This window comes from Podarcis erhardii (genome assembly GCF_964252035.2).
Source record: "Podarcis erhardii genome assembly, chromosome: 10".
NCBI lineage: Eukaryota > Metazoa > Chordata > Lepidosauria > Squamata > Lacertidae > Podarcis > Podarcis erhardii.
The window spans coordinates 26,203,870-26,226,277 of NC_138500.1; the positions used below are offsets into that span (position 1 = coordinate 26,203,870).

The window sequence follows — 22,408 nt, forward strand, 5'->3', positions numbered from 1 at the left end:
TTAAGGAGTCTCAAAGCGGCTAACATTCACCTTTCCCTTCCTCCCCCACAACAAACACTCTGTGAGGTGAGTGGGGCTGAGAGACTTCAAAGAAGTGTGACTAGCCCAAGGTCACCCAGCAGCTGCATGTGGAGGAGCGGAGACGCGAACCCGGTTCCCCAGATTACGAGACTACCGCTCTTAACCACTACACCACACTGGCTCTCAAAAGTTTGTGGGTGAAGCATGTCGCCTGCCAGGGCTGCCTCAAGGTTTTAGAAGGCGCTTGGCAAAGCGCCATCTTCTGGTGGCCTTTTTATGTCAGTGCCCCTCCAGTGTGGGCGAGCTTACCTGTGGCAGTGGAAGGCTGCTGTAAATGGTTATCTGTACTGCTTTCTCCCTTCTTGGAACTGCCTCTAAATGTGTTGCTTGCTGTGCTTTTAGCCCCTGGCTGTCTGAGTGTGTCTCACTCTCTTGTGGGACTTCCCTGCCCAGCCTCTTCTAGGCTGTTTGGCTCACCTCAGCAGCTGACTGTTGAGCTGACAGCGTGAGCAGGGAGCTGATGTACCAGCTGTTTCTGACAAACACACCAGTGTGGCTGGTGCTTTACAAAGTACAGGATGGCAGGTCCCTGCCCCAAGGTGCTTACAATCTAAAATCTTGAGTAAATGTACGGTTACAGTGGATCTTGGTGACACTGCAAGATCTTTTGCTGTTTAAATAGTGGGCTTTATAGGCAACCCCCCAAGTGGCCATGCAAGTGTCCTTCCTTTCCAAATGGTCACTGAAATACACTGAGATTGCTGAGTTTCTTTCCCAGCCATGTGGAAGCACCAGGAGTAGTAGATGCCATTGTTTTTAATGCCATTCCCATTTGGGGCTTCTTGGCTCTGAAATGGTTCCATTGTGTAGAGTGCACTGAGATGCTCTGTATCAAATCTGATAACCCAGCAGGGCCTGAGGTTTGACATCCTGGCTTAAAGGATAGATGACAGAAGGCTGGGGAAAACCTGCAGCCCTCTAGAGGTTGGGACTCCAACTCCAATCTGCCCCTGCTAGCAGGGGCAACAGTCAGGGACGGTGGGATTTGCAGCCAGCATCTGGAGGGCTACAGCTTCTGCATCCCAGTGCCAAGATATTTCTGGGAAGAGCTTCGTTTTCAGTTTAATGTAACCTGCATACAGTTTCCCCACAGTGAACTGCGTCCTCCAAGGAAGCTCAGGATTAAACATAAACTATCAATACACAGCATCATAATCATGATTGGGATATATGTGCATTACAACTAGGCACCTCGAGGGCTCGTGTTTTGAGTTGGCGTTAGATAATCTTAGGCTGGTTAGGAAAGGCTCGAGCAAATCCATTACTCTGTACCACGCAGAGGCTCTTTTTCTTCACCCTCCTCCTTGTTTTGAAGTACGTGTTGCTGCGCCATCTGGGCTCCCCTGTAACGATGCATTCTGTAGCCACTGCCAACGGTGCTCGGATCCCTTCACACACACCCCGCAGCCCCACAGCACACATTAAGGAAAACGCATGAGACTACAGATCCTCACCTGCAGAGGAGATGCCACACATCCCAAAAAGATTTCCTGGCTCTGAGCTGGAATGCTAATATTTCAGGGCTGTAGTGTGCAAAGCAACTTGAAGGGGGGAGACGACAGGCACTCCGGCAAGAATCTGCCGCTGCCGCTGCTGCAGCCTTCGTATCTTGGTTTCTAATTTCTACTACCTGCTTCAGAGAAATAAATGCATGCCAAGTCTGGAATTCGTAGGGCTGGTCCAGCAAACGAAAATCACTGCTGCTCATTCCCACCGTCTATTTTGGATCAGCTAAATATATCCTGCGGGTTCCTCTCTCTCTCTCACTTTTGGCCCTATTTTTCCTTCCCCTCATCTCTCTCTCTCTCTCTCCCCGCACTTCTCAACTGCAGAGAAAGACAAATAAAATCACCCTGGAGCGGGCTCGAGACAGCGACGAAGGAAACCCACCACCCACTTCCAGCTCAGCACACCCAAGCGAACGTGGGAGAGCGCGAGAGCGAGAAGGCTTGGAGAGCCTGTGGATCCCACTACGAATTCCAAAAAGAAGAGAGGGGGAGAAGGGGAGGGGAAAGTGACGCGAGGGGAGAGGGAGGGTTGGGTGGGAGAAAGGTAGCAATGAAATTAGCATCGGCGCTCCCATTGGATCTCTCTGCGTGCGATTTGCATTAGCCTCGCCTCTTCTCCCAGCCGCCCCTCCCGCCTCTGCCGTTCTTTGGTTGGCTTGGGTTTTGCGGGCTAGTGCAGTGCAGGAGTCAGGGAACCGAGGAGGAGACGAGCACCCGAGGCGGCCAGCGCTGCTGCTGCCGCCGGGAGTTGGGGAAGAGACCGAGGGACCTTCGACGCCGCGATCCTTTGGCCGCGCTCGCTCGCTCGCGCGCTCTCTCCCATGCCTGTGCGCATCGCGTTTGCGGGTGGCGGCGGCGGCGGCGGCATTTCTTTATTTTGATCGCCAAGGAGCTGCTCTGCGCGCGTGCCAAAGCGAGGAAGCTGCGAAATAAGTACGTGAGAGAGGAGGAGGAGGAGGAGGAGGAGGGCGCAGGTCTGTTACTTTCTCTTCTCAAAGTTTCCTGCTGGTGCAGTATGAAGTGCAGCGATGGCAAGGAGAGGTAAGACGGTGGTGAGGACGCTGGAAGATCTGACCCTCGACTCGGGTTATGGTGGTGCGGCAGACTCCGTCCGGTCCTCCAACTTGTCTCTGTGCTGCTCCGATTCCCCCCACGCGGCTCACCCCTATGGAGGAAACGGCTGGCAGCATCTAACTGACTCGATGCACAGTAGACACAACAGCTTTGACACCGTCAACACTGTCCTGGTGGAAGACTCCGAAGTGCTGGACTGCGCCGAGCAGCACTGCTCCAGGCTGCTGCCTGACCTTGAGGAGGTCCCCTGGAGCCTCGACGAGCTGGAGGCGGTTCTCCTCCTCCTGCAGCGCAAAGAGGCCAGGGGGCCGGTGGGGGTGGGCGCCGCCGCCAGCTCCAGCAGCGTCGCCAGCTCCACCACCACCATCAGCAGCAGCGGCGGCGGCGGCGCCCCCCCTTCCAAAGATGCCCTGGCCAGACTCTCCAGCTTGGTCAGCCGCGCGCTGGTCCGGCTGGCCCGGGAGGCTCAGCGCCTGAGCCTGCGCTTCGCCAAGTGCACCAGGTACGAGGTGCAGAGCGCCATGGAGATCGTCCTGGGCTGGAGCCTGGCTTCCAGCTGCACGGCGGCCGCCCTGGGCGCGCTCTCGCTCTACAACATGAGCAGCAGCGGCGGCGACCGCTTCAGCCGAGGCAAGTCGACCCGCTGCGGCCTCACCTTCTCGGTGGGCAAGTTCTACCGCTGGATGGTGGACAGCCGGGTGGCCGTGCGCATCCACGAGCACGCCGCCATCTACCTGACCGCCTGCATGGAGAACCTCTTCCGAGAGATCTACGCCCGGGTCCTGCAGCTGGGGGCCGGGCCCGCCGCGCCCCACCTCCACCCCCAGCCCCACCTGCACCACCTCCAGGCGCAGCAGCACCCAAACAACCCCCCGCAGCTGCCGCCCCCGCCGCCGCCCCCGCACCACCACCGGGGCCAGTGCTCGGGCGCCGCCGCCGCTCTGCCTCCTCCGGCTCCGGGAGCCGCTCCTGCCGCCGCTTCGGACAACAAGGACCGAGAGAGCAGCGGCAGCAGCAGCGCCGCCGCCGCCGCCGCCGCCACCAACCACCACCACAGCAACGAAGCGCCAAAGTTTACGCTGGAGTCCCTGGAGCAGACGGTCAACAACGACTCGGAGCTGTGGGGGCTGCTGCAGCCTTACCAGCACCTCATCTGCGGGAAAAACGCCAGCGGTGAGTCAGGCGGGCGATGCGCAGGGCCCTGCCCACCTGTTGTTGTTGGAGTGCCAGGGACGGGCGGGGGGGGGGAGGGGGAGAGGGCTGCAGGCGGGGCGCGCGCTTGGCTGGCGTGCGTGCGTGCGCGCAGCCTGCCCACTAGGGGTGGATGTCTGTGCACCTCCGAGGGCCACCCAGGAGGAGGGACATCACACAGTGTTTGCCCCTTACAGAAGAAGACCAAACATCTTGTGGGCGGGGAATGGCCAAAGGATGACTTGTATGGGAGTAGCACCTGCAAAGTTTGCTTGCCATTGTTAGACTGCAATCTATATGCGGAGCTGGTGGTCTTCTTGTTCCTTATGGGAGAGAAGCCTCAGTGAAGAGATGAGACTGGTGTCTAGAGTTGTGCTGTAAATCTGTACATGAACTTGGAGGCATCTCCAGGCACTTTTGTTGTTCTTACTTGGGAGTCAGCTCCCATTGAACTCATTATTTGCTTGTGAAAATTAATGGTATTTCCTGAGAGGTACCTTGGAGTTGTTGGGGTGGGGTGGGGAAGTGGCAGTGCAGTTGGGATGTTATTTCTCATCCACTGTTGTTGGTTTTACATCCATGCTTTTGATGCTAACGCTAAGTGGCTGAACTTGATTTCCACTTACCTGTAACAATGGAATAAGCTGCTCTCCCAAGGTTGCCAATTCACCCCTCTGACAGGGCTCCTGTGTAGCATGCCAGAGAGAAATGAGTTGCTGCTCATCACCGAATCTCCATACAGGGAAAAGCTTCAGTTTCTGCCTGCTGTGGAGCTGTTGAATAAGAAGGTCTCTTCCCTGCTCTGGAATGTGGCAGCTTCAGTCTACTGTTAATAGTGTTCTTGCATAAGGCTGTAATTGTGCCCAATTTTGATGGAGAGCTGTATTCTGTGGTTGTCTTTGGAGAAGGGCTGTACACTGTAAAGACAAGGTGTCAGGTGGTTCTAGAGAAGGTGGTATTCTGTTTCCTCTGATAGTATCTGTGTTGAGGTGGGCTGTGTGCTGCATACCTGTAATTGTTTTCAGTGGAGAGGTGTACACCGCAATGCTAGTGTTGAGGAGAAAGCTTGTGAACTATGCTTATCTAAACTGCTCGGAGCTAAGGGTTGTGTGCTGTGTCCAGACATTTCTTGTGCAGTGATGCTCATGGCCATGCTGAGTGTGGTTGTGCTTTGCACCTACTTGTGTAGTCACTAGGTAAAATGTAGTTCTGGTAAGAAATCTGAACAGAAGTGTTCCTGAAATATTGCCTCTTGCTCTGATAATGGTGTAGAAACGGTGAGACTGTGTTATAGATGGCTGCACTTCATGTCTACCTGTAGTGCATGGAGATGGGTAATAGGGAAGTGGTTTGTTGGGGGGTGGTAGGGATGCTCAAGAGGGCTGTCTTTCTCCTGTACCCTGTATGATGCATCGTTGGGCATTCTGGGGGAATTATTCCACCTAGGTTGGCTTCATCACCATCTTAGTTTTCTTGCATTCTTTTATTCACAATGCTTCAGGGATCTGCTTTAAAATCTACCCATCTGTAAACCTGGCTGGCTTCTAGAATAATAACCTACTTCTTAGGGGAAGGGCTGTAGCTCAGGGGCAGAGCATCTGCCTTGCATACAGAAGGGCCCAGGTTCAATCCCTGATATCTCCAGGCAGGGATAGTCTGAAATCCTGGAGAGCCCCTGCCAGTCAGTGTAGACAGGTTTGAGCAATGGTCTGACTCACTATAAGGCAGCTTCCTATGCTATTCTCCTCAGCCTCCCTCAAACCTTCAGTATGTTACATTTATTTATTCTCATTTTATATAGACCTCTGAATCATAAAACTGTCTTAAGTGGTGTACACACTAAAATTATCAGTAAAACACAAATAAAATCAGCAAAATATTTTTAAAAGGCCAAGCATACAGAAAGCAATTGCCAGTTGGATAAGACGGTTGGATAAAACAGTAAGTAAATAGTTGCATGAGCAACTGTTGGGGAGCTGGGCTCCTTAGTTTCACCAAATCCCACTGGACTTCGCACACTTTCCAGATGTGCCACAGCCAGTTAAGAAGCAGCTGGTTTGGCACGCTACAAAAGGGGAAGGAATCCTCAGCCCAGGTGATGGGAAAAGTGCCAGCTCCCAGCTTCCCAGAGACTTCAGATTAACGACTTCAAAATGGCTTTGGATATATCACTGATTAATCTTCGTTGCCACTACTCTAGTTCAGCCACGCGAGGCTCATCCATACTGTTGTTTGAAGTGGATTATAAGCTTCCTGCACCTCCATTAATTTGCCATTGTCCATATGACCTCCTCCAAATTGCTACCTGCACACATGTTCCTCTCCCTCAGTCTGGATTTTCTCATACCAAGGATACTCTGGAAAGGGGAGGGGATGTGCAAATTTGTGATCTTTCTTCAACAAAGGTAACCGCAGAGGTACCAGCTGCAGCGAGCGCGTTGGGTGGAACAGGGCACTGCCCCACTGAGCTCAGTCTTCCCTTAGTTAGCTCCCATCTGTCTACTTCCTCACTTACAACCAATCCAGGGAGTGGCTCTGGCTGCAGGTTTCCTCTTCCTTCATCTCAGTTGGGAGGAGGAAGGAGACAAATTAGCTGGCTCTGCCTGTCATTGGCTTTGGCATCACCTACTATAGGCTGCTCTGCCTTCTGTTTTACTAGTCCCAACGGGCACCAGCTACCACTGAGAGTTACTTTATGCTCCCTCTGTTCACAGCTGTGACGGTCACCATATTTCCTGCCAGCTAGTTTGGAAGAGTTTTCCTGCTTGCCTAGTCTGGGAAAGTTTGTGGCTGTAGGTTTTACATTGAACAATGGAGGGCTGACAGTGTGCTTCACATCAAACCTTTTGCACACGTGGCACTGAAAGCACACGAGGACACTGAAATACGAATGCGGCCCTTAACTGATCCTAAAAACTGGGTGCATGTGCATTCAAAAAGCCATTGCTGTTGTCCCCATGCATGTGTACACGCAGCTCAAGGAAAGCTCAAGGTGTCCTCCAGTTTGCAGGACAAGGCCTTTGAATCCCGTCCCATTTTTCCTTCCTCTCCTTAGTGGCACACCAAGGACAGGGCTTGGTGGTTGCCTTCAGGTTTGGGCTTGAGGCACTCATGAATAAGCCCCACCCTGCGGCTTCCTCATTCCAGTTCCTTCCTATGTCCTCTTCATTTTGAGACTGCTAAGTAGGTTTTTATTTTTTTTAATGTGAGGTAGCAGTATAATTATTTTAAGAAACCTATCTTTTTACATTCTCCAAGTCCTTTCCACCCCATAACTTCTAACAATTTTAATGGAACATGGAAAAGCTGAGAACCTGGGGTGGATACCAGCTTCTTCGTTGGATTTTGACCCTCTTTTCACTTTACCAGCCCCTTTCCCACTCATCCCTCTCCCCACCCCCATTTGTGAGCAAAGCACTGAACTGTTGGTGGCTCCCATAAGGTTTGAATCATACAGATCTAGGGATGTCTGGTGGGGGGAAGAGACGGGGACCAGGATTGTTATTATTATCTTCACTTGTGCATCTCCAGAAATGTGCACAGTTCTGTTAAGGACTGGTGGTGGAGACTTCCTGACATTCCTGGCTTTTCCTTTTCAGTAGGTATGTGTGTGGATAAGGATAAAAAACACATGTGGTACTCCCTCCCCTCCCCCAGAAACTGCAGCTACAGTGGATGGCATGGTGGGAGGGAGGAAAGAGATATTTGGGGAGGGGGACATCTCTGAGCATTATTTACTATAACATCTGCAGTGAACTCCAGGACCGAGTGTTTGGCTGAGTACCTCTGTTTTGTCTCCCTCTTCGCTGCTGTGTATATTTTTGTAGAGGCTTCTCATATGTTTGGGCTGCATATTGCGTACACACACACACACACACACACACACACACATACACACTTCAAAAGCCTTCATTTTTCCACAGGAAATGGTAGAACTGTAACTGAAGCTGAGAGACAGAGAGAGAGAAGAAATAAAATTTTGTTACGTGGGAGCTGCTCAACGCAGTCTTTTGCTGGGGAGATTTCATTCATGTCGCTGCTTGTTTACTGAAAGCTTCAGGCACAGAAGATGCAACAAAGCTGATGCATCAGCCTCCCTGGGATAGTTTTTCATCTTTTAAAAAAGGTGTCCAACCAAACTGTAATGCTTCTCCTCCCTGCCAACAAATCCAGACAGCTTCATAATGGGAAAGGCATTACAGTATGTTATTCAGATGCACGCATACTGTAGGTGCAGGGCTGCGGTATGAGCTTTCACGTTCAATGGGATCTAAGCTGTGTTTGCATTATTATGTGTGTCTCACCTCCACCAAGAGATGTACCCTTCTGATATAAACCTTGGGAGGCAAAACCAGAATCTGAACAAGCCAAGGTGCAGAATGCTGAAATCAAGGGAACCAAATTGAAGCAACTGATTGGAATCTCTTCTTCTGATACTCTGTTGTATTTTAAGATTCTTCTAAAGGGCACAAAAGGATATTTCATAATGACCGACTCATGTTGAACACTGTACAGTGTTAGCTTTCCTTTTGGTATTATGGTCCAGTTTGCACATAACACAAAGCCAAACCTAGCATGAATGAGTCAATGTTCAGGCTTCCAGTGAGGAGATTGCCGCTGCTTTGCTCCCCTCCAGTCATTCTGCTCCTGTGCTGATCTTAGACCATGATTTGGCTTAGTGTGTCACCTAAGCCAGGGCTTGTGGCTTAGCTTTGTCCAGACAGCTAAAAACAAGACCATCCATATACAGTTTAGCTTAGTTCGTAATGGCTCTGGTGGTGCAAGAGATAAACAGGTAGCATTATGAGACACAGCTGAAAGGAGGGCCTTCTCATTTTACATTCATGGATTACCAGGGCAAGGTTTAACTGTATCCCTTAGCTTAACCAAACACTGGAGAGACCTGTCAAGAGTAAGCATGGACCAATGGTACCAAATAGTATGGAAAACAGCCCTACTAGAAAAATTAACCAATAAACTGAAACTGACACGGGGTCAAACAGAAGAAGACACCTTTACCCCGGTATGGCACCCCTTTATCACGTACACAGCCCAACAACACAATGACAAGAATCCACCAACAGCATACAAATCAATATGGCTAACCTGATCCAAAACACCCACCCACCCCACTCACACATGAAAACAAAGATCACCACAGCCATTCCCAAACAAACAACCACACCCTAGGCCAACCCCAACCTCTCTCACCACCAAAGGAACACAAGTGAACAGCACAAGCAACGCTGACACCAAACCCTACATACATTAAGCATAATAGAAACATTGCCACCCGACCCCACCGCCACCCATCTTCCCTCCCTCCACCCCCTTTCCCCCCCCCTCCCCATAGTGTCTCAACAAATGAAATGGATTTGTAAAAATGTTACATGGAAAAAATACGAGAGATATTACACTTACTTCTGTAAAACAAGAAAATCTTTAATAATAATAAAAAACTGTATCCCTTAGCTCATGCCGTAAAAGTGAATGGTTAACATTCATTCCTATGGGGGAAATGAAAAAGCAGCATGTGACAAGATTATGCTTGCTAGCTCACCGTCCCAACCCTGCATGGCAATTCTAGGGCATGACTTCATTGATGGATGGGAGGGTGAGGGGTAGAGCAGAAGGATTCAGGTAAGGAGTAGAATCTTCCCATCCCTTCTAATCAAATTTAGCTAGTGTGAAATAATAGTGCATGCAATTAACAGTAAGAGTCCATCTGTCACTAGAATCAATGGCATGACTTCCACTGATTACAATGGACCATGATCACACCATCTCTGTTGCAGCTTACTCTAATATTTACGAATGGTCAGGAGTAATGCTCGCTGCTACTCAATGCACCTACCTGGTCATTGTCAATCTTCCCTTATTTGTAAGACAGAACCCTCCAGATGTTGTTGGACTACAATTTCCATTGGCCATGCCATTATATGTACATTCTAATTTTAACATACTTACCTCTTGCAAGATTTGATGATTTCATCATACAAAGAGTTCTCCTTCAATCTAGCAGCTCAGCTCATGCAAAGCTTATTGTTAGAATCACCAGATGCAATGAGACCAGAGATTCTGTACCTCTTAATCATTGTGCAGAAGTAGAGGAAAATTCAGCAGTCACAGCTTTCCTGATCCCTGCATGATGAGTTGCACTCACTGAAGCTCCCTTGTATAAAGTTACAAGAGCTCTTCTACCCTTTGGTATCTAAGCACACTATCTGTATTGCAGTGGCATGTTCTTGCAATGGAGGTTGCCTTGATCTGTCAGGCTTAGCATTTGCAAAGCTTTCTGTGCTATAGTGTTACTTAACATCACAACACTGGTGCATTAACCCTGGATTTTGGAGGCAACTGAGTCTTACAATCCTATGTGTGTTTACTCAGATACTGAACTGGTTCAATGAGTTTTGCGCCAATATAAGTGTGTATAGGATTGACAGCATGTTCATAGTAGAGCTAGTTAGTGGTTATAATAATGAATCTTGTCTTATTGGATACTCCTGCATTTGGCTTAGTTTATTGCCAAACAGCACAATGCTATCTTATGTTAAAAGAATAATAGTGTTTAGAAGGCTTGCATTAAGTGTAAACATCTTTTCAGAAGATAAGAACAAAACCTAAAAGCAAAGGAGGTAGATAAGATTATTTCCCTTTGTTGAAAGCTCGGACATACTCTGAATTTTTAGAATACCAAAAGGGAGGTTTCTGCCCCATATATCACCCTGATTCATGGCTGAATTCATACACCAGAAACTCTTCGGTTCAGGTACAGGTATGGAACATAAGGTAGTAGATCAAGGAATTGGCACAAAATTGGAATTGCATTAATCAAGGTTTCACCCCGAACAAGTATCTATCTTTTCCATTCAAATATCTGATGAAGGAATAAAGGTGTATTGCATCATAATGAAGATTCTGCCAAGGCAGTTCTTTATAAAATTAAAAACAGCTGCCCTCACTTGGTTGCTTCTGTTTAACCCATTTCAGTCTTTTTGGTTCCTGTCTCTCCACTTCTGTGCTGCTCTTTTGTGTACTACTGTTGTTAGTTTATTGTAGATGAGTGCTTTACTGTATTGTTTACAGCATTGGGTGCAATTGGTAGAAAGCCAGGATATAAACAGTAAGGAATAAAACAAAACACGAATTGATTTCATGAGCTGCCTAACAATTTTTGGGCACCATTCAAAGTGCTGATTATGACTTGGGACCAGTATATTTAAATGACTTATTGCTGATAAATGAAACCAACAGGACAGACCTTTCTGGTAGAAATACAAAATAGGCATACTTAGTAGCAGACTGTAGAGTTCTTGGTTTTTGGAGATCCATTTATCCATTTTAGTTTTGGGTAACTTGTTCTCCGCTTACCTTGATTTCCTTTGTTTGCACCGTCTGATACTTTTCTTTTTTTAAGGCGGCTGCTTTGCTGTTTTTGTGATGGTTGTTGTTGTTGTTGTTGCTGCTGTTGTTTTTATAACGGAGTATGGCAACCTTTGCTAACCTGTTGCCCTACTGAGGTTTTGGACTAAAGCGCCTATCAGCCTTAGCCCGGCATGTTGACTGCCTTCACCAGGCTGGTGCCCTCCAAATCTGCATGTTGATCAGGGCTGATGGGAGATGTAGTCCAAAACATTTGGAGGATACCGAGTTGAAGGCTGATGCATTTTTAATTGAGGTTAGTCAATAGCCACCTTGATGTATTTTTAATTGAGGTTAGTCAATTGCTATTGAGTGCTCTGTGCTTCAAACTGGAAAAGCAGGTTAACAGTCTCATAATACTTAAACAGCTGATGAAGTGGACTGTAGTCTCGAAATGCTTGTGCTCTAAAAAATAAAGTGCATTAATCTTTAGGGTGCTACAAAGACCAAGTCTCTTCATATTTAACCAGCTACTTCAAACCAACATGACTATGAACCTGGAAAGCATATAGTAACTTGTGTTCTTTGCCGACTATTGTTGCTGGAACTTGGGTCTATAAAGGTGTTATCCAGTATGAAACCTGCTAGATCACTGAAGGGTGCTCCAAGAGATGTTACATCCTGTGTCTCATACTATACCAGATATTATACTAATGATGGCATCTGGAGGATGAGACCAGTACTGTATGTGCATCAAATCCAAGATGTGCATTTATAGGTAATGCTTCCAGGTGAGGATTTGGAGCTTGTATTCTCTTGCTTTGGAAGATATGGAAGACAGGTGGATGGGTCTGTCATTACATTACATACCCCAGCTGTGGAAAATCTCCACTGCTTTGTTCTCTTATCATGTTTTTCTTTCCTTGGTCCTCCAGGAGTAATGAAGTCATAATAGCTTACAATTTTATTGGGCTGCTGCTAGTCCCCTAAGGTATAGCTGGGATTCTTTAAAGGTGAACATACCTATTTCACACTTTCCAAAACAACATGCGAACCGGAACACAAGCCCTCCTTCAAAATTGGCACTTAGCTGAATTTTGCAATGTAGTTCTCAGGCAAAATGTTGTTGTTGTTGTTGTTTAGTCGTTTAGTAGTGTCCGACTCTTCGTGACCCCATGGACCAGAGCACGCCAGGCACTCCTGTCTTCCACTGCCTCCCGCAGTTTGGTCAAACTCATGCTGGTAGCTTCGAGAACACTATCCAACCATCTCGTCCTCTGTCGTCCCCTTCTCCTTGTGCCCTCCATCTTTCCAAACATGAGGGTCTTTTCCAGGGAGTCTTCTCTTCTCATGAGGTGGCCAAAGTATTGGAGCCTCAGCTTCACGATCTGTCCTTTCAGTGAGCACTCAGGGCTGATTTCCTTAAGAATGGATAGGTTTGATCTTCTTGCAGTCCATGGGACTCTCAAGAGTCTCCTCCAGCACCATAATTCAAAAGCAGCAATTCTAGCAAAATAGAGCAAGCAAATATGCATCTACTAGCCATAAGTGTGCATATAGTACTACTACAAATATATTATATATGCATTATATTAGCAGGGAGTCCTTTGCAAAAGAAATGTGTAAATTAGGAGATGTTCACGCTAAAATGCTAATGAAATAATGCTGTAAAAATATCACAAAGGGAATACAGAGAACTAAAGAGTGGGGAAATGTGAAACAGAGAGAAACTGAAACTGACAGGTTTGCCCATCTCTGAGGACTAGCTATGTGCAACACGAGTGAGAGAAACAAGCATAGTGTGGGGTCTGATATCACTGAACTAGCATGACATCATGTGGGCTGAGCTGCCATATGGTGAAGCAGTAGCATGCTCACAAAACTGTGGTTAATAGCTTGGCTTGATGGAAAATATGACTCTGGTTGAAGCACATCTATGACTTGTGCACAGTCAAAATCTACCACTGCACAATATTCATTTGTGAAAGTAAGAGCGGTGTTTTTTCTATCAAGCCCTTAGCAAGGATATTAGACCTATAAACACTGGGATGCATGGGTGTGTGGAATCCATGGGGAAGTTCCTTTGCACAGTTTCCCGCTGAAGTGAATTGGTTTTGTGCAAAAATTGTTTTTTTTAAAAAATAAAAAACTTAGTCCTTATTAATTTCAGTGGGGCTTGCACACAGGGTGGATTGTTTTCAGAATGTTTGTGTATGAATGTTTGTGTATCCTGGGAATACAACTTGCAATCAATTTTCCCTTCGCACATTCTTAAGAAGGTCCACCTGGTAAGCTGCCTGAAGACGGGTAGCTTTTGTAACATTTGGGTGGTAGGATGAACATCTTTGGATGTGTGTCTGAGAAACACTTTAAAAGCTGTAAAATTATGCATAGTAGCTACCTCCTTGTATCATCGATGAGAACTGCACATGTCCCTGAAAAGTCACCAAGTGGCCTAATTCTGATTGGGACTGTAGCACATGGGGAAAGGCACGTAGAACTCTTCCACTTGCCCTGCCACTTTCTCCAGGAAAACCCCAATGTTTATCACTGAATTGGAACAAATGTCAATGGGATTGATGTTTGCTCTGATTTAGTGCTAGTGGACAAGCTGTTATGCCTTTCCTCCAGCACTATGGTTCTGATGAAAACCATTCCCTACAGAAGCTTTTATTTGACTTGGAAAGGAAGCTCCTTGGTGGTTCCTGATTTTGAGAAGCCCCTGTTGCTTCCACCCCTCCTGCACTCAATCCCACTAGGGCTGGCCGAACCGCCAGGCAGAGTGAGGTGGCTGCATGGGGTTGCAGATGCTGGGTGGTGATTGGAGCCCCTGTTCTTGATCTCCCTAACCTCCAGAGCCAGCACCCTGGAGTTGGCAGTGGCTGTTTATTGCTGACCTGGGCTAGGTTGCCTATCTTGCCTATCCATTTTCTCCCAATGCCTCACAGACTGTTAGAATTCCTGCTCCGTGATTGCAGTCATGGGATTTTTGTCTATCACATGACAGTGTATGTTTCGACTCCACAAAGTGGGAAGTGATGGAGACAGGATGTTTGTGTTACTGTGTTCCGTGAAGTGGTACTATTATCCTTCGTTCTTTCTCTTTGCTCTCTGATGCTAGAGAGAGAAGGAGCCATGTTGCAGTGTTCCGTTTGTGTTTATATGTAAATAAAGTAGATTAGCCAAAATGCTGAGTTGCTGAGGTCTGTCACGTGAACTGCGAAGACTCTGCAGATCCCTAAGAGTGCTGGTGTCTGTTGGCATTGGTCGCTGTGATGTTCGGGCAAAAGAAAGCTTTTGAAGCTCCTGAACGAACTACCAGGAGGGAGAGAACATGCCAGTCGGGCATGTGCCTCTGCCAGGGTCCTACTCAAGAGTAGGACGAGCTCCTGACACAGACATCACGGGGGGGGGGAGGTCCCTTGACCCAAGTGAGCAGGCATTGTGTCTGCCTGGTACTTAAAATGGCATTATCTGGTGACATGTTGTTATGCTGTTGCCAACCTGTTACAACATTTGTTTGAGCAGCCTGTGATCAGGTGCCATGTGGAGTAGCGAGTGAGTGGGTGCAAGAAATTGGAGGACAGAGGCACGTGTGTCATATGGCCTGCCATGGCCGCCTCCTCTCCCCTTCTAGGCTTCTACCCTCAGGTGTGGTGGAGGATGCTCTCCCATTGCCAGTGTTGAAGCAAGATTCAGTGGCCAGTCTGTTTGGCTCCTGGATGTGGAATTTGCTCTTTGCTTCAGTTAGCAAAATGCATTGGGGCGTGCCATGCCTCTCACACTGTCCAACAGAGCCCAGCAATCCTCCAGACATGCTCTTCTTATTTAAGGGTGTGTGTGTGTGTGTGTGTGTGCGTGCGTGCAGGTGGCAGCAGTGGAGTAGAGAGGATGGGAAAGTCCCCTTCTACAGGCTTTATTCTTCTTCAGCATCTCTGGATCCAAGCCATTGTATTATTTAAACCTTTGTTCAAAAATTAAGTTAACGTTTAAAAAATCAATTAATATTTAAAGCACTGCTTGATGGAAGTTCAAGCAGAGAGATTAATAGCAGTGCAAACTTAACAGTATATTGTTGGATTTGGCAGTTGCAAAATGAGAGGGTCTGAAAATCTCTCCTATCCTTCCAGCGTCCTTTGTAAGAGAGTGAATTATGCAAGCAAAGCATGTGAACTCGTGTGTACAAACACAAAATCTGAAAAATTGTACCTACTGCTTTACTTGTCAAATGATTTCCTGTCTATTGAGCCAGTCTGCTATGAAAAACGTAATAGATTGCATGTCTTTTCAGCTTGGTCGAGCCAAACTGATTTTCACAGAGGTAAGGAATTCCTAAGCTGTTCAGACAAATATCAGCGCAGACAGCTCATTTAAAGAAATCCTCTGCTTTGTTCATAACACATCATCAGCATTGTCCAGAGGATCTGAGGCCCCAAATAGCCCTCCATTGCTTTCCTAAAGCGACCTGGTCCAGTTGCACGGAGTTCTGAAAAATGACATGTTATATAAGGACCTTGTTAGGCGAAGAGAGGCAGCTAAATAGGGTGACAGGAAGGGACAGCAAACTGAGACTTGTTTAATGTATTGTTCTTGCATTTTTACTGCCAGGGAGGTGGAGATGTGCCTGTGGGATTTTTTTGCCTAAGGTGCCAAAGCAACCTTTCCTGTGCCTTGAAACTTTGCATTGTGACTTTGGGAAGGGGGTGCCATTTTGTGTTGTCTCTTTTAGTCCTGGTACCACCAATATGTTTCAAGGAGTGGCCCTGCATTGGTAGGGCATTTAAGAAAGGGGAAACTGGAGTCACTTACTGAAAATTGAGACCGGTGGGACGTAAAAAAACAATCACCATGGTGGAAGAAGAAAAAAGTAATTTAATTTTGCCCTGGGCACTCAGACTGTATAGCTGTTTCAGTGGTACTGGGCAGAAACCTAGGAAACCCTCTGAAGACAAAACATAATAAAAGTGCAAGCAAGCCGGTGTAGTAAAACAACTCAGACGTGCCTTCTTGGTGACCCCCACAAGTGGCATGTCTGATACTAAAGAAGTTCAAAGCATGAATACAGGCAGTGTTCCCCCCCCCCAAAAAATGGGTACTCTCATTTTGACTCAAGAAAACCACCATTTTATAGTTCAAATCGGGGAAAATAAATACAGTAAATAGACAAAAGTACAAAGATGCACAAAATGTTTAGAGGGATGCATACCCCTACGTCCCCCCAGAAAAAAGCACTGAATACAGGTCTGATGGCTGGTGAGGACTGTAGCTCAGTGGTAGAGCATATGTGTCACATTGAAAAGGTGCTCTATTCAGTTTGTGGCATCTCCACTTAAAAGCATCCAGTAGTAACAGATGATGCAAAATGTTTTTTTCCTAAGACCGCGGAGAACTGCTGTCAATCAGCATAGACAGTTTGACTATGACTCCCATCATATCTGGCCATTGGCCATGGTGTCTGGGGCTGATGGGAGCTGAAACTTGACATTAATTGGAGTGAACCACATTGGCAACTTCTAGTCTAGATGGAGAAATAATCTGTCCTGGTATAAGGCAGGTTCCTGTAATTCCTCAATATCTCAAACTTACATTCCCAGAAATTTGTGTGTGAAGATGGGCAGTGTCTGAGTGGGTGATTGAGTACCAGCCCCAGTTGCCCTTCCCAATTAAGTTTGCCCACCTTTCCCCCTTGGTCCACACTTCCTCTGTTCCTCCATTTCTTTAGATTCTTGTCTATGTATCTTCTTCATCCAAATCCTGTAATGCCACTCAGTTGCTCTCTAGACAGTGACTGTGTTAGTGCTACTGTGGTCCATCATGCATTGACAATATCACAGTTAGACTACTGTAAGGCACTGTATGTGGGGCTACTGTTGTTCTTGGTTTGGAAGCTGTAGCTAGTACAGAATGCAGCAGCTAGGGTGCTCAGTGAGACCCACAGTTATATACACACCACAGCTGTGCTGAAATAACTGCACTGGCTGCCTGTTAGGTATCAAGCCATGTTCAAGTTTTCATTACTGATGTGTAAAGCTCTAAATAGCTTGGGATCCGGAAACCTAACTGATCACCTTCCTCACCTTCCTTATTATCTCCCTGGCCAATTTCTCAGATACTTCAATGAGGCCTTGCTCATAATATCTGTAATTGGCAGAATGTCATCTAGGAGTCTTGGTTGACCACAAACTTGACATGAGCCAACAGTGTGACGCGGCAGCTAAAAAAGCCAATGCAATTCTGGGCTGCATCAATAGGAGTATTGCATCTAGATCAAGGGAAGTAATAGTGCCACTGTATTCTGCTCTGGTCAGACCCCACCTGGAGTACTGTGTCCAGTTCTGGGCACCACAGTTCAAGAAGGACACAGACAAACTGGAACGTGTCCAGAGGAGGGCAACCAAAATGGTCAAAGGCCTGGAAACGATGCCTTATGAAGATCGGCTAAGGGAGCTGGGCATGTTTAGCCTGGAGAAGAGGAGGTTAAGGGGTGATATGATAGCCATGTTCAAATATATAAAAGGATGTCACATAGAGGAGGGAGAAAGGTTGTTTTCTGCTGCTCCAGAGAAACGGACATGGAGCAATGGTTCCAAACTACAAGAAAAAAGATTCCACCTAAACATTAGGAATAACTTCCTGACAGTAAGAGCTGTTCGACAGTGGAATTTGCTGCCAAGGAGTGTGGTGGAGTCTCCTTCTTTGGAGGTCTTTAAGCAGAGGCTTGACAACCATATGTCAGGAGTGCTCTGATGGTGTTTCCTGCTTGGCAGGGGGTTGGACTTGATGGCCCTTGTGGTCTCTTCCAACTCTATGATTCTATGATTCTATGATAACTTGAAAGTGGGCCTTTTCAGTAGTGGCACCCACTCTCTGGGACACTCTCCTACATGGTGTTTATGAGGAGGAAACAGTGGCAAGTTTCAAATGCTTTTTGAAGATCCACCTAATTGTGAAGGATTTCTCTGGTTCACAAAATTCAGTGCACTGCTCTGTTTTAGTGATTTTTTTTTTTTACTAATGGATACTCTGCTTTTGTTGATGTTATTTCTTTCTTTGTTGTTCTAATGTGGTACAGACATTTCTTTTTCTTCTTTAAGCATTTTACTGTGTTTTATATAAACTACATAGAAATGTTGCATGTTAAACTGTGTGTGGGGTGTGTATGTAAATAAATAATCTGGTGCCCTCCAGATTTTTTTGTACCAGGTTGGCAAATGCTCCAGTAAGCTATGATGGCAGTAGTTTGTGAATTGCAGTGATATCTGTTAAAGCTGAATTCAAATCCCCACTCAGCCACATGTGCCATCTTCTTTTTTTATTAACAGAGCTAGAAACACAAGGTGGATGATTAGCAAAAATATATATTAAAAACCTGCTGAGCCACTTGCAATGCACTGCAAAGGCGATTGGCAAATCCTTGAAGAGTTGAGCAATGTTTCCCTTGCTAAGAGGATGCCAAGTTTTTCAGCAGCATCAGAAAGCTAAAAAGAAGAAAAAACATAGAAGGTCTGCTTGTGAATCTGAAATAAAATACAATACAGAAAACAACTGGAGAAGGTTTATTTTTCAAAACATATTCTAGAACCTATTTTATGTCATCAAATGCCATAATACCTGGTGGGTGGGGAAATAAATTACTAGGACTGGTGAATGTTTATGGACTAATTGGCACATGGCCTGAAGAGAGAGTGAGCAGATGCAACCTTGCACATGTTTTCCTGTGAGTAAGAGCTACTGAAGACAGGTGGACTCACTTCTGCTTAGGGCTGAGCTACCCAGGGTTCCAGTTATGACTGACCGGATGCTTATAAGACAGTCATCACAGAGCCTGTTTGATTTGATTTGTGTGCCCCCCCCCTTTAGAAGCCATTCCCGTGTTAATTTGAAATTATTTTTCTTTCTCTCTTGTATGTGTTTTGGTCTTGTGCTGGAATGACAAAGATGGGGCAGAAACAAGATTGCCCTTACAAATTGCTTTTGAGTTGTCAGCTAGCTCTTTTTCTTTATTTCTAGCTTAGACCTTTCTCTATTTGGGGAACCTGTAGTGCTCACCTCACAAGCTTCTCTGCGGGGGGGGGGGGGAGGAACAGGAAATTGTTAGACTGCATTGAAGGTCTCTGGTCCCCTCTGAGCAACCATGAACTTGGCAAACGGTATATGGTTGTGGCACAAATGTGGGCACATCCTAGGCCACAGCCTTTGGAACAGACTACATGCAGCTGTTCTTAACCTAGCCGAAAAGGCAGGTAGCTCATTCTGAACTTCTAAAAGGAGGGTTTGGACCAGTTCCTAGTGTAGCTATTAAAATTGAGGGGAAATGCTGATGACAAAAGATTATCTTAAAATGGGTATGTTTTTAAGATTCAGGGTGTTTTTCGCATATTTGTTTTGGGGAGGAACCTTCATTGAACTTTCAGTGAACAGCACCCAGCAGTGTCAAACAAAGCTATCAATGGCCACAAGCCATGGTGGCTGTGTGCAATCTTTGGTACTGGAAGTAGTATGCCTCTCAGTATCAGTGGCTGAAAATATTCACATGTGGGAAAGTGCTGTTGCATCCAGGTTCTGCTTGTAGGCTTTTGCATAGACATCTGGTTGGCCACCATGAGAACAGGATCCTGGACTAGATGAGCCACTAGCCTAGCAGGGTTCTTACATTCTTAGTAAAAGACACAGAATGGGCAATGGGGACTGGTCCTCAAAGCATCATTACAGAGCCATGTGAAGTAAGCCTCCCCTTCACCACAGGAAGTATACATCCTGACAATCTTGATGGGGGCAGATAGCGCATGAGTGAAAGGGAACCTCAGTGTTGGTGGAGAGATGAAGAGGAAGTATCCCACAAAACGGTCCGTGCGGACGTCAGTATGAAGCATGGGTACCACATATGAAATAGAAAGCAGGTGTTTATGGCAATTTGGACAGGAGCAAGGGAGCCCCTCAGAGGGATGGCACCCCATTAAGCTTATATACGGTACTTACCTACTGCTTCTCCAGCACTAGGGCAAAACTATCCTTAGGAAGTGGAGGAAATGGATGAGCAGTGATGATTATCAAGTGCATTCCTTCATGCTTTGGATTTGATGCAGCACACTTGCCAAAAATAAGGATGGTCACCACTGAGAGTTATGTTCTGTTTATCATTACAAAGCCACATGGTGCCTGTTTTCCAAGTTGTTAATTTACTTAACTGTTTTGCACAAGGTTAACCATGAAACCTCTAACCATGAATCAGAAAGCTCTAATCAACCAGCAGGCTGTTGGGTCCTTGGGAAAGAAAGCATTTTGCAAGCCCTATGCTTGGCACTTCCCAGCAAAACCCCTGCACAGCAGTTTCAAGCTGGTTGTAGGGCATTTGGGAGATGCTGTGCAAGGGACTTTGACAGCTGTCAGTAACCTGATGTCAATATGATATCAGGTAATTAACAGGTAGCTTGTTCTGCCCACCTGCCAAAGTTGGCCTGCAGGATGGGAAGAGATAAGAATCTTACCCCACTGGGCCAAAAAGTTCCCTCCTTCCACTCTAATGTGACATTATACCTCAGGATGGAATCAAGAAGCAGATTTCAACTTTAAGTGGGCAAAGCTCCTGCTGATTTCACATCAGTAGGCTTTGTCTGTCTCCTTCCTATCTTTAATAGAGAAATAACAGGAAGACATTTAAAACAGCATTTTGTAGTGTCCTTTCATAACGCACTTTGAAAATTGATCAGTCACTTTTCGAAAGGATTCCAAGTGGCACAGATCTGCTGGAGGGTAACTTTTTTCTTCCTTTAATGTTGAAATAATAGCTGAGTTTTAGCTTTTAATTTAAGTTTAAAAGCAACTGTGACACATTTAGCTGCATCGCGGACAGATATTTCTAAGGCATAATATTCTTCTGACTCTATTTGTAGGTGATGGCAACCTAGTACAAAACCTGGATACTTTCTGAGAATCTGATGTTAATTTCCTGACTTAAGCTGCTTCTTTCTTCAAAACTCAAAAGGAACTGAACGAGATAAAACACCTAGAATGTTCTCAAAAGCAGCTTGGGCACAGGTTACAAAAAGTACCTGTGTTTTGCATTTGGCAGCTATGGGGAATGCATCTTCACATCAGTGGAACAGGACTGTTCTTATTTGTGCATAGGAAATTGGTTTGTACCAGGGTCAGACTATCTATCCAGCTCAGTATTGTCTACCCTCCAGCATTATGTCTTCCCTACCTCAGTTACCAGGTCCTTTTAACTAGAGATGCCAGGGATTGAACCTTTTCTATGCCCAGCACTGGAGAGCCAGTGTAGTATAGTGGTTAGAGTGTTGGGCTAGCTGTGTTTCTTTAACTTGGAACTCCAGTTGTTGTTGGACTACAACTCCCATTATCCCTGACCACTGGTCCTGCTAGCTAGGGCTGGTGGGAGTTTTGTAGTCCCAGCAACATCTGACAACCCAAGTTTGAGAAACACTGGGCTTAGGGCCTAGGAGACCAGGGTTTAAATTTCCACTTAGTCATGAAGCTCACCTAAGTGACCCTCAGCCAGTGGCAGAATCTTAGCCTAAGCAAGATCACCAGGTTGTTGTGAGGATTAAATAGGGAAGAGAGAATGCTGTATGCCCCCTTGACTTCCTTGGGAATAAGGTGGGATATACCGGTATGTTTTAATACAATAAAGAAAAATGAGATTAAAAGCCTTTGCTCTGCTTACTAGTACATAGTTATACATGTATAATATAGTTTTGGTGTCTTTGCATGAATTTTGCTGCTTCAGCTATTTTAAAAGCTGTCATATTGAGCAGCTTTTCTAGAAACCCTCCCATAGTATCTCAGAGCAGGGCCTTTGGCGCTGCAAAACCAGACCTGCGGAAAATCTGACCTGGTGGACATTTGGCAGGCACCAGCTGTACTAGGTTTTTGATGCCCACGGAAGACTTTTAAAAAATTTAGACAAGCCTTCTTAGAGGATTGATCCCAGCTGTGCATACTGTTATTTTATGTGAATGGTAAGAACTGCTTTTTTATTGTATACAGATGTGTTAAATTCTTGTATACCACTTTGAAATGTTCTAAATTTAACACAATTAACTTTTAAAAAAATAAATATGCACATCATCTTAAAATTATGCCTTTTCCCTTCCAAACCATTGTTTAAGACATATGCAAATGTATGCAGATAATCTCATCCAATATTTATTTTTTTAAAATTGGGGAAC

General features: G+C 46.1%; 1 protein-coding gene across 7 annotated transcripts in view; it reads left to right on the plus strand.

Moving 5' to 3' along the window:
• The first annotated feature begins 212 nt into the window (after nucleotides 1-212).
• The window catches only part of ABTB3 (ankyrin repeat and BTB domain containing 3), a 236,859-nt gene continuing 214,663 nt past the window's right edge, over nucleotides 213-22,408 (plus strand). For all 7 annotated transcript variants that reach the window (XR_014160678.1, XM_081878365.1, XM_081878367.1 and 4 more), the window contains exon 1: nucleotides 213-3,836. Coding sequence is in view for 6 of the 7 variants with exons in the window: in XM_081878365.1 (XP_081734491.1) it covers nucleotides 2,618-3,836 (1,219 nt within the window). In the remaining variant the exon portion in view is untranslated. The remainder of the gene's footprint in view (nucleotides 3,837-22,408) is intronic.